The sequence below is a fragment of the Chanos chanos genome, chromosome 11 (assembly GCF_902362185.1).
Source record: "Chanos chanos chromosome 11, fChaCha1.1, whole genome shotgun sequence".
Classification (NCBI taxonomy): domain Eukaryota; kingdom Metazoa; phylum Chordata; class Actinopteri; order Gonorynchiformes; family Chanidae; genus Chanos; species Chanos chanos.
The window spans coordinates 25469465-25480520 of record NC_044505.1 but is presented as its reverse complement, the minus strand read 5'-3'; the positions used below and the strand labels follow the sequence as shown (position 1 = coordinate 25480520).

The 11056-nt window shown below is 43.1% G+C and overlaps 1 protein-coding gene across 1 annotated transcript; it reads left to right on the top strand.

The window, feature by feature from the left end:
* The first annotated feature begins 631 nt into the window (after window positions 1–631).
* hpf1 (histone PARylation factor 1) lies at window positions 632–10441 on the top strand. Its single transcript, XM_030788090.1, has 8 exons — window positions 632–706; window positions 5896–6076; window positions 6346–6532; window positions 6732–6830; window positions 7222–7366; window positions 7600–7687; window positions 8508–8680; window positions 10166–10441. The coding sequence occupies exons 1-8, from the start codon at window positions 650–652 to the stop codon at window positions 10298–10300; spliced, it is 1065 nt and encodes a 354-aa protein (XP_030643950.1). The 5' UTR covers window positions 632–649; the 3' UTR covers window positions 10301–10441.
* The last annotated feature ends 615 nt before the right edge of the window (window positions 10442–11056 follow it).

Genomic DNA, 11056 nt, shown 5'->3' with positions numbered 1-11056 from the left:
TAAAGAGCTAAGTAGGCTACCCATTTGGCCGTCAGGACAGTTCACACTGTGCTTGTTGTTCCGCTGTTGACTGGAGGTGAAAGTGTAGAATGGGAGTTATGGAGTAGAGAAAGGAGTGGGACATATAGAAGCCCATGAGCACAAAGGGCAGGAAGGAGGAGGCAGATGTTCCCTGTGTTTTTATTGTGCACTGGTGATGTAATCATAAATTATATAGGTTAGGTAAGCATCAGTCTGTAAGTTGCAGGCACTGTAATAGTGGTTCAGAAGCAGTTGAGCATTTATTATTGCACATGTATTAAAATATGTGTACCACTACAAATATTACTGCTATGTGTACATGTATAATACATGTATACCACTGAATGTATTTGCACTTGTAATGGGAATGACACAGCTTAAAGCAATGTTTCAGAAAATTAGTAACATTAATATGTCGTGTGTAGTGATGAGCAAAGAACTAGTCTCCAGTCCAGTTGACGGCGGTAATGCGCTGTTTGCTGGGACATCGCTACCATCAGACAGAGAAGAAGAAGAAGAAGAAGAAGAAGAATGAGAATCGGAGGGGGTGTATAGCAGTATAAGCGGTTTGATGACGTCATGCCGTCTAATTCTGTGATGTCTTTTTAAAGCAACGTACCACAGCCGAATGACTAGGAAGACCATGGCAGGACGCGGGAAAAGAAAACAGAGAGGTACACAACAGGTAAGCGTAAACCCAATACGTTAGAAATTCAGTAGTTTCTAAGACACGCCGTAACGTTATATATGGAATTCGTTTCTCTGAGTCTGTGGGAAAATTGGATAATGTAACTATAACGAGGTAAACGTCGCAGCTGTTGCAGGTCGGTGCCTGCTAGCATTCAGGCTAATGCATTTTCAATGTCTGTAGGACAGCAACATGATACGTGTTAAGGGGCTGCCAGCTTTCTCGTATTAGCATTCCGTTTACGTCCCATTTTGGCTCAGACTCCGCTCATCCAGCACCCTTGTCTTATGTTAAAATACTGGACAACAAAACAGAATCTTGGGTGCACTACCCACACCACCCCTGGAGCCCTGTCTTCTGTCCCACATTTGTATGGTAGCGGGTTGTTAGTCCTATGTGTGGAGTAATTCCCCACATAATCACGTGAGTACTGAGAGACAGTGATCTTTCAGAGGAGACATCTCCTGTGAATGTGACTGCAGCCATATTCCAATGAATTGTGTATGCGTATTCCAATGAATTGTGTACTGCTCCAGTCATGTCAGTCCACCAGAAGCTTGTCCTCCGAGCACAGTGACTGGTTAATGGACAGGAGGATCCATTACCATGGGTAATAATGTGTATTAGTCTCATTTGTGTTTTATTTTTAAGGCTATACACATGCTTTGAAGACAGTGATGGTGACATTGTTTCCATAACTGTAGTTTGTGTTGATTTTATCAGACTTTTTACATTGTAGAGAAGAAATGGACTGGGGGTGAGGACACATATCACAAGCATTCCAGCATTGAACTCTGAGAGTGTGTATGTGTTTGTGTGCGTGTGTGTGTGTCTGGATAAGGACTGAGAGGTAGGGGTATATTGACATCACTGACTGTTATGTTGGGATGTTTAGGACCTTTGAATTTCAAAAGTTTCCACCAATGTCAATGTATGGATGGTTTAGGTCAGAAAACTGCCCGCAATGTGTAAACAGAGGGGTTTCGCTTATGAGACTAATAGCAGCCAATTTCAGTATAGACGGCACCTTCTTGCAAGGTTTCCTGCGTCAAGATCAAAAACTGCAGACGGGAGTTGGTGGTAAAAATTGTGGTGAGAAAAAGAGAAGTAATGAAGTAATGGACTATTGTGTTTGAGAGAGCAACGAGTTTTACAAGCCAAACTAAATAAGGATTGTATGCCAACTTAAAGTTTTTGCCTTTTTAAAAATATTTATGCATCTTGTATCCCCTGATTAGTGGAGTTTAAGGTTGCACACCCTGACCTCAACGTGAATTTGTTTGACAGTGGTATATATGCCTGTCCACACTCATTAGACAGTGGTATATGGGCCTGGCCACGCTCATTAGACAGTGGTATATGGGCCTGTCCACACTCATTAGACAGTGGTATATATGCCTGTCCACGCTCATTAGACAGTAGTATATAGGCCTGTCCACGCTCATTAGACAGTGGTATATGGGCCTGTCCACACTCATTAGACAGTGGTATATGGGCCTGTCCACACTCATTAGACAGTGGTATATAGGCCTGTCCACACTCATTAGACAGTGGTATATATGCCTGTCCACGCTCATTAGACAGTGGTATATATGCCTGTCCACGCTCATTAGACAGTGGTATATGGGCCTGTCCACACTCATTAGACAGTGGTATATATGCCTGTCCACGCTCATTAGACAGTGGTATATGTGCCTGTCCACGCTCATTAGACAGTGGTATATATGCCTGTCCACGCTCATTAGACAGTGGTATATGTGCCTGTCCACACTCATTAGACAGTGGTATATATGCCTGTCCACGCTCATCAGACAGTGGTATATGGGCCTGTCCACGCTCATTAGACAGTGGTATATATGCCTGTCCACGCTCATTAGACAGTGGTATATGGGCCTGTCCACACTCATTAGACAGTGGTATATGGGCCTGTCCACACTCATTAGACAGTGGTATATGGGCCTGTCCACGCTCATTAGACAGTGGTATATGGGCCTGTCCACACTCATCAGACAGTGGTATATGGGCCTGTCCACACTCATTAGACAGTGGTATATATGCCTGTCCACGCTCATTAGACAGTGGTATATATGCCTGTCCACGCTCATTAGACAGTGGTATATGGGCCTGTCCACACTCATTAGACAGTGGTATATATGCCTGTCCACGCTCATTAGACAGTGGTATATGTGCCTGTCCACGCTCATTAGACAGTGGTATATATGCCTGTCCACGCTCATTAGACAGTGGTATATGTGCCTGTCCACACTCATTAGACAGTGGTATATATGCCTGTCCACGCTCATCAGACAGTGGTATATGGGCCTGTCCACGCTCATTAGACAGTGGTATATATGCCTGTCCACGCTCATTAGACAGTGGTATATGGGCCTGTCCACACTCATTAGACAGTGGTATATGGGCCTGTCCACACTCATTAGACAGTGGTATATGGGCCTGTCCACGCTCATTAGACAGTGGTATATGGGCCTGTCCACGCTCATCAGACAGTGGTATATGGGCCTGTCCACGCTCATCAGACAGTGGTATATGTGCCTGTCCACGCTCATCAGACAGTGGTATATGTGCCTGTCCACGCTCATTAGACAGTGGTATATGGGCCTGTCCACGCTCATTAGACAGTGGTATATGGGCCTGTCCACGCTCATTAGACAGTGGTATATGGGCCTGTCCACGCTCATTAGACAGTGGTATATGGGCCTGTCCACGCTCATCAGACAGTGGTATATGGGCCTGTCCACGCTCATTAGACAGTGGTATATGGGCCTGTCCACGCTCATTAGACAGTGGTATATGGGCCTGTCCACGCTCATTAGACAGTGGTATATGTGCCTGTCCACGCTCATTAGACAGTGGTATATGTGCCTGTCCACGCTCATTAGACAGTGGTATATGGGCCTGTCCACACTCATTAGACAGTGGTATATGTGCCTGTCCACGCTCATTAGACAGTGGTATATGTGCCTGTCCACGCTCATTAGACAGTGGTATATGTGCCTGTCCACGCTCATTAGACAGTGGTATATGTGCCTGTCCACGCTCATTAGACAGTGGTATATGTGCCTGTCCACGCTCATTAGACAGTGGTATATGGGCCTGTCCACACTCATTAGACAGTGGTATATATGCCTGTCCACGCTCATTAGACAGTGGTATATGGGCCTGTCCACGCTCATTAGACAGTGGTATATATGCCTGTCCACGCTCATTAGACAGTGGTATATGGGCCTGTCCACGCTCATTAGACAGTGGTATATGGGCCTGTCCACACTCATTAGACAGTGGTATATATGCCTGTCCACGCTCATTAGACAGTGGTATATGGGCCTGTCCACGCTCATTAGACAGTGGTATATGGGCCTGTCCACACTCATTAGACAGTGGTATATGGGCCTGTCCACACTCATTAGACAGTGGTATATATGCCTGTCCACGCTCATTAGACAGTGGTATATGGGCCTGTCCACGCTCATTAGACAGTGGTATATATGCCTGTCCACGCTCATTAGACAGTGGTATATGGGCCTGTCCACGCTCATTAGACAGTGGTATATGGGCCTGTCCACACTCATTAGACAGTGGTATATATGCCTGTCCACGCTCATTAGACAGTGGTATATGGGCCTGTCCACGCTCATTAGACAGTGGTATATATGCCTGTCCACGCTCATTAGACAGTGGTATATGGGCCTGTCCACACTCATTAGACAGTGGTATATATGCCTGTCCACGCTCATTAGACAGTGGTATATATGCCTGTCCACGCTCATTAGACAGTGGTATATGGGCCTGTCCACGCTCATTAGACAGTGGTATATGGGCCTGTCCACACTCATTAGACAGTGGTATATATGCCTGTCCACGCTCATTAGACAGTGGTATATGGGCCTGTCCACGCTCATTAGACAGTGGTATATATGCCTGTCCACGCTCATTAGACAGTGGTATATGGGCCTGTCCACACTCATTAGACAGTGGTATATATGCCTGTCCACGCTCATTAGACAGTGGTATATGGGCCTGTCCACGCTCATTAGACAGTGGTATATGGGCCTGTCCACACTCATTAGACAGTGGTATATGGGCCTGTCCACACTCATTAGACAGTGGTATATATGCCTGTCCACGCTCATTAGACAGTGGTATATGGGCCTGTCCACGCTCATTAGACAGTGGTATATATGCCTGTCCACGCTCATTAGACAGTGGTATATGGGCCTGTCCACGCTCATTAGACAGTGGTATATGGGCCTGTCCACACTCATTAGACAGTGGTATATATGCCTGTCCACGCTCATTAGACAGTGGTATATGGGCCTGTCCACGCTCATTAGACAGTGGTATATATGCCTGTCCACGCTCATTAGACAGTGGTATATGGGCCTGTCCACACTCATTAGACAGTGGTATATGGGCCTGTCCACACTCATTAGACAGTGGTATATATGCCTGTCCACGCTCATTAGACAGTGGTATATGGGCCTGTCCACGCTCATTAGACAGTGGTATATATGCCTGTCCACGCTCATTAGACAGTGGTATATGTGCCTGTCCACGCTCATTAGACAGTGGTATATGGGCCTGTCCACGCTCATTAGACAGTGGTATATGGGCCTGTCCACGCTCATTAGACAGTGGTATATGGGCCTGTCCACACTCATTAGACAGTGGTATATGGGCCTGTCCACACTCATTAGACAGTGGTATATATGCCTGTCCACGCTCATTAGACAGTGGTATATGGGCCTGTCCACGCTCATTAGACAGTGGTATATGGGCCTGTCCACACTCATTAGACAGTGGTATATGGGCCTGTCCACGCTCATTAGACAGTGGTATATGGGCCTGTCCACGCTCATTAGACAGTGGTATATGGGCCTGTCCACGCTCATTAGACAGTGGTATATGGGCCTGTCCACACTCATTAGACAGTGGTATATGGGCCTGTCCACACTCATTAGACAGTGGTATATGGGCCTGTCCACGCTCATTAGACAGTGGTATATGCACCTGTCCACGCTCATTAGACAGTGGTATATGCACCTGTCCACGCTCATTTGTTCCCATACAGGGTGGTGTTTTAAAAATCACCGTAAATGTTTTTTACCTTCCACATTTGGATCCAACCTGTCTAAGTAAAGACGCTGCCGTTGTGCCGTTCATGTCAGTTCCAGGCAGACTCAGCTGGTGAGGTGGCTAAGAAGCCCTGTGTGGAACCTGCTGCAGTGCTAGTGGAGGTGACAGCGGATTTGCGGCAGGAGGTGGAGACTCTATACAAGCTTCACATGCCTGAGGACTTTTACCACTTTTGGGCATTCTGCAGGCGTCTCTCTCCAGAGTCTCCGCAAGGTGGATGTGCATGAGTGCTGATTTTTTCAGTAGCATACTGTATGAGGCTTAGTACAGGCTTCAAAAGGCTGTTCTATGAGTTAAATGTAGTCCACCTGAAGGGTTAATCTATGTCTGGAAAACTTCCTCAGTACACAGTGAGGGCAAAAATAAGAAATGGATACCAGCAGAGTTTTTATTTCATTCAGCAACATTTCTCCATGTTGCTCATAGCATGTCATAATATATGTTTTTTATTTTGTTTGTTTGTTTTTTTTCTTCCTTCAAAGATGTGTTAGGGGACCCTCTTGGTCTACAGTTGGTTGGTCCATTTGATATCCTTTTGCAAAAACATAAGCACAGTCAGAATCCGCAGCCAAACTACCACCTGCACTGGCGCCACTTCTACGACCCCCCGGAGTTCCAGACCATTCTGCAGGGCAGCGTGGACAGTCAGCACCACATGGGCTACTACAGGTGCCCACGTCCACTCCGAATACACTGGAGACACCGCTGTTAAAGGAGCAGTGATCCCAGTGAAAGTGGGAGTGTAGACGGTTCCTTTATCACTCTTATAGTCCAGTACAGTCTCCTCTTAGTCCAAAACAATAGCGTTTGTCTTTAGATTTCAAACTGTAGATCTTTGTTATTCTCATCGTAGACCTCTGTTTTTCAGGGATTCACCTGATTCTCTCCCTGTCTTTATTGGAGAAAACGAAGCCAAAAAAGGTTGTACCATTACCCAGATGGGGGACAACATTTTCGCTGCTGTCCTGTGAGTGCCCTTTGAGGCCATTTTTTTTAGAATGTCATGCACACGACAAACCTTTCTGACCACTGATCTGTGAGACGTGAAAATGTGCTCTTACACACTGTATCAATCTGTGAAACGTGAAAATGTGCTCTTACACACTGTATCAATCTGTAACAAGTAATGATACTGCCCATCACTTCTTTGCCAATCCCTCCTGTCCCCTGCGAAGACGAGATATTCCGTCCTTGTTTTGTCTTTTTCATATCTTTTTCAAATAGCATAACTCTATATAACTCTATATAACTCTTTAACTCTCTTTTCAGTCTCTTTGTGCACTCTCATACTCTGTAGGAATGAGCGAAGGTGTGTGTCTGTGATTTTCACAGCTGCTCTTTCTCCCTGTCTTCTTCAGGCTCTTTCTGGGGAGGAAGAGGAAGGAGCAGGGAGGGCGCAAAGATGCACTGCGGAGTTTAGAGGAGGAGCTGAGGAAGGAGGCCGAGAGGCTGGGGCTGTCTGTGGAGCAAAAGACCAAAGCGATGAAACAGAGAGAAAAGAGGGTGAGTCTGGCGTGCATTACTAAAGCCCATCGTGGATGCTGAATACAGAAGATTAGGCTGAACCAGTAACATAAGCTGTGAGGCATAAAGGCCGAATAAATGAATCAGTCACTTATGATGAGAAAAATCAAACATATTGAAAAGACACCATGAAAAAAGCTGTTGTGAAGAATTTCACTTAAGAGAACGTTTGCTCTTAGTTTATGTGATGATTAATATTTTTTTTTTCTCAGGTGGTTGCGAAGACATTCCATGGTGCAGGCATTGTGGTGCCTGTTGACAAGAATGATGTTGGATACAGGGAGTTACCAGAGACTGATGGTACGTTGCCATAGTTTGTTTGTGACGAGCGTATTGGAAAGAGTGGAGGTGGCACTGTTGTTTGGTTAAGGACAATCATTTTGTTTGTTGTATGTTGATTGTATACATATGTTTAAGTAGAAATCAAAGCCTATGCGCAAAAGACAAGAGCTAGGGGTTGTGTAATCCTTGTTGTGATAGCGATGTGTTGAAAGCCATAATTCCATCAGTTTATTTTGTTTTATTGGTAAGGCACCATTTCTATGTTGGCATCACTTAGTGTAAAGTGACCTAAAAGTGACCGGGCACATGGACTACTGATGCATCACACATTTTAAGTCATTTTTAAGAAAAATATACAGAAAACAAACTATTTTTCTGACATTTTGGTTTCCCTCAGACATTCTGTTCTAACATTGTATCAGTTGTACAACATTGAGCAAGAGCAAATTATAATAAATGCTAATGGTTCCTATGACAACAGAAGAGGGAGTGTAAACATTGTGGTAGACAGCACAGCATAAACAGAAAACTGCCTTTTCCTGAAGAAGACCTGGCAGGTCAGTGAAATCAGGGAAACAGATCCTTTACGTAACTTTGGCTCTGAAATGCCATGTTTTTGAGTTGATATTCCCTCCTCCAAAGAGAATTTCTTTCTGATGTATCTCAGAGGGTGAGTTATTATGAAAATGTTTGGTCAGTTTTCTGTTGGAATGGCTGATACATTATAAAAGTGACTGTAGTACAGTAGAATACAAAAGAGTAGGACTTGATTTTGCATACTGAGATGATTTAAATGATTTGTTGACATTGCTGTCTTACCGCGGCTGACTGAACCCAGCTGGTCTGAAGAGGATATGTAAAGGAATAGCGGATGCCAGGAATGATGAGGAGAGAATGAAGGCATTTGGTCCCATTCAGGAGATGATGACGTTTGTCCAGTTTGCCAATGATGAGTGTGACTATGGCATGGGCTATGAGCTGGGAATTGACCTCTTCTGTTACGGCTCCCATGTGAGTTTCCCTCCACAACACTTGCCCAGGGCAAACAAGAAGCATACACATACACCACACCTAATTCTGAGCTACTTTACCCTCAGCTTTCCTCTTAATGTGTTGACAAAACTGTATATTAGTTTTTCTCGCATGGTAGCCATTTTATCATGGTATTTTGGGGAGGGGGGTTAGAGGAAACCTATGGAATTTCTTTCAAATTTTAGTTGTTTCTATTTTCATTCCATTTTAGTCAAATTTGTTTCATGTATTGCTGTTCAGCCCTGTTATTACTTGCTGTTCAGCCCTGCTATTACTGCTGTTTTAACCCATAATTTCAATAATGCTGACATTAGCTGAATAGATAAGTTAGGCTATGTTCACACGTCGTGGCTTTTTTTGATGAAAAACACTGGCCAGAGCATTTTCAGGTAGCAAATAACGCTGGTTAAGAGCGCCTTTTGTTGCTATAACAATGTTAGCTAAGTTTAGCTAACAGACTGGTTCTGCTAACAACAAGCAATGAACAGAAACACTTTCCAGAGACTCCTAGGATCCGTCCAGTTTGACTCCAACTTGGCTCTTTATGATGAATATTATGATAGGTTTTTCACTGTCGTATTGTACAGTTCGCTGTGCTCAGAAACTAGGACAATTCATTTCTCCCCCGCATTTCTCCACCTTCTCAATTTTTGTGGAAACAACAGGTCTCACTACTCCGCTTGTGATTGGTTAGTTGTCAAAAAATTGCTTTACTTAGGGCGTTTTTTTCTTAGAAGTTGAACTTTTTTCAACTGAAAAAACACCAAGTTGCAGATAAAAAACGGCCTGAGTTGCAGCAAAAACCGCTGGCGACGGTGTGCAGAAAAAACGGTGTACTCCATAGGATTATTATGTTAGATATGTATGTATATGTGTATGTGTGTGTGTGTGTGTATATATGTGTCTATATATATATATATGTGTGTGTGTGTGTGTGTGTGTGTATATGTATGTGTGTGTGTATATATATATGTATGTATGTATGTATGTATGTGTAATATATATACACACACGACGCTGTCAGCTTTACAAAGACGCTACATGTGAACACAGCCTTAGCTCTCATTGACTTTGGTAGCTGAGCAGGCTAAGCTCATTTTCATTTGCAACTAGTTTGAAAATTGATCTGTGGTCAGAATTGTTAGAGAGGAGCACATTGCTTAAGGAATGACCAGTCACTAGGATGCACTGTACACTTTGAGATTCAGTTGTTTATTTTTGTCTTCACATTACTTATATTGATGTATATTTTGTGACATTGCCATCATGTCTGCACTGTGAAAAAGATTAAGAAATAATACTCTTTAATGTGCATGGTTCCTAGTTCTGTTCAGAGGGTCTTTTTCCTCATTTAACCAAACTACTGTAACGTTGCAGTGTTTTTATCAGATTGTTTTCCAATTTCTTGTGCTTTCATGTATTGCAGTTTCTCTAATATTATTTTGTGGAACTTGATTTCTGTAGTATTTCTACAAGGTGATCCGGCAGTTGCTGCCCATGGCCTACAGTTTGCTGCAGAGAGGAGTGTTTGGAGAGATCCTGGAGGCTCACCTGTCCTGTCGTTCCCACGACAACTTGGACCAGCTCAATCCTGTGTAAAGCAACAGAGCGCATGCGTCTCTCTCACCACTGCTGCTGTCTATGGGAGCGTTTGTTTTGTTGTGACATGATCATAGTTCTCAAAATTCCTTCAAATGATTGCATTTTTGTTTATCTTTTTTTTTCTAAGTAGATGTCTAGTAAAATGTATATTTTTGATACCGCTTCATTTCTAATTTAATGTAATTAATAAATGCGTGAAAAGTGAACGAGTGAATTCTCTTCTGGGTTCGGAGTTCTGGTTTCTTTAATCCTTTAATGTCCAAGTTTTGTAAATGACTAATGCCAGCAGTTTGAGCTGAGTTTTTGGCATTTTTGCCAAAGGTACACTACAGTTTTAAAAGCTGATTGTTCCTCTGAATCTGTGTGTACATTATTATGCTTTTCTCGATCAAACTACAAAGGATATATGCTCGATTTACTCATTGTTTTTTCTGCCAGTAAAAGAATCACATTACTCACTCCTTCTCACCACACCACACATTGTAGCACATTACTAACTTATCACAGTCTCTATCAACTGTTACATTCTCACATTAATCTTTTCACTCATTGTACAAAAGTATGAATAAATATGTACTACATTCTGGAGTGTTACATGAAGTGTTAGTGTAGTGTTTATTTATTTTAAAAGACCACAATGCTTTGTAAAATAATAAAATAATTATTAAAAAATACAAATGATAAATATTATTGTACTTATAATATTATACAACTGTAGAATAAAAAAAAAAAACGTAATAAACAATTATTTTG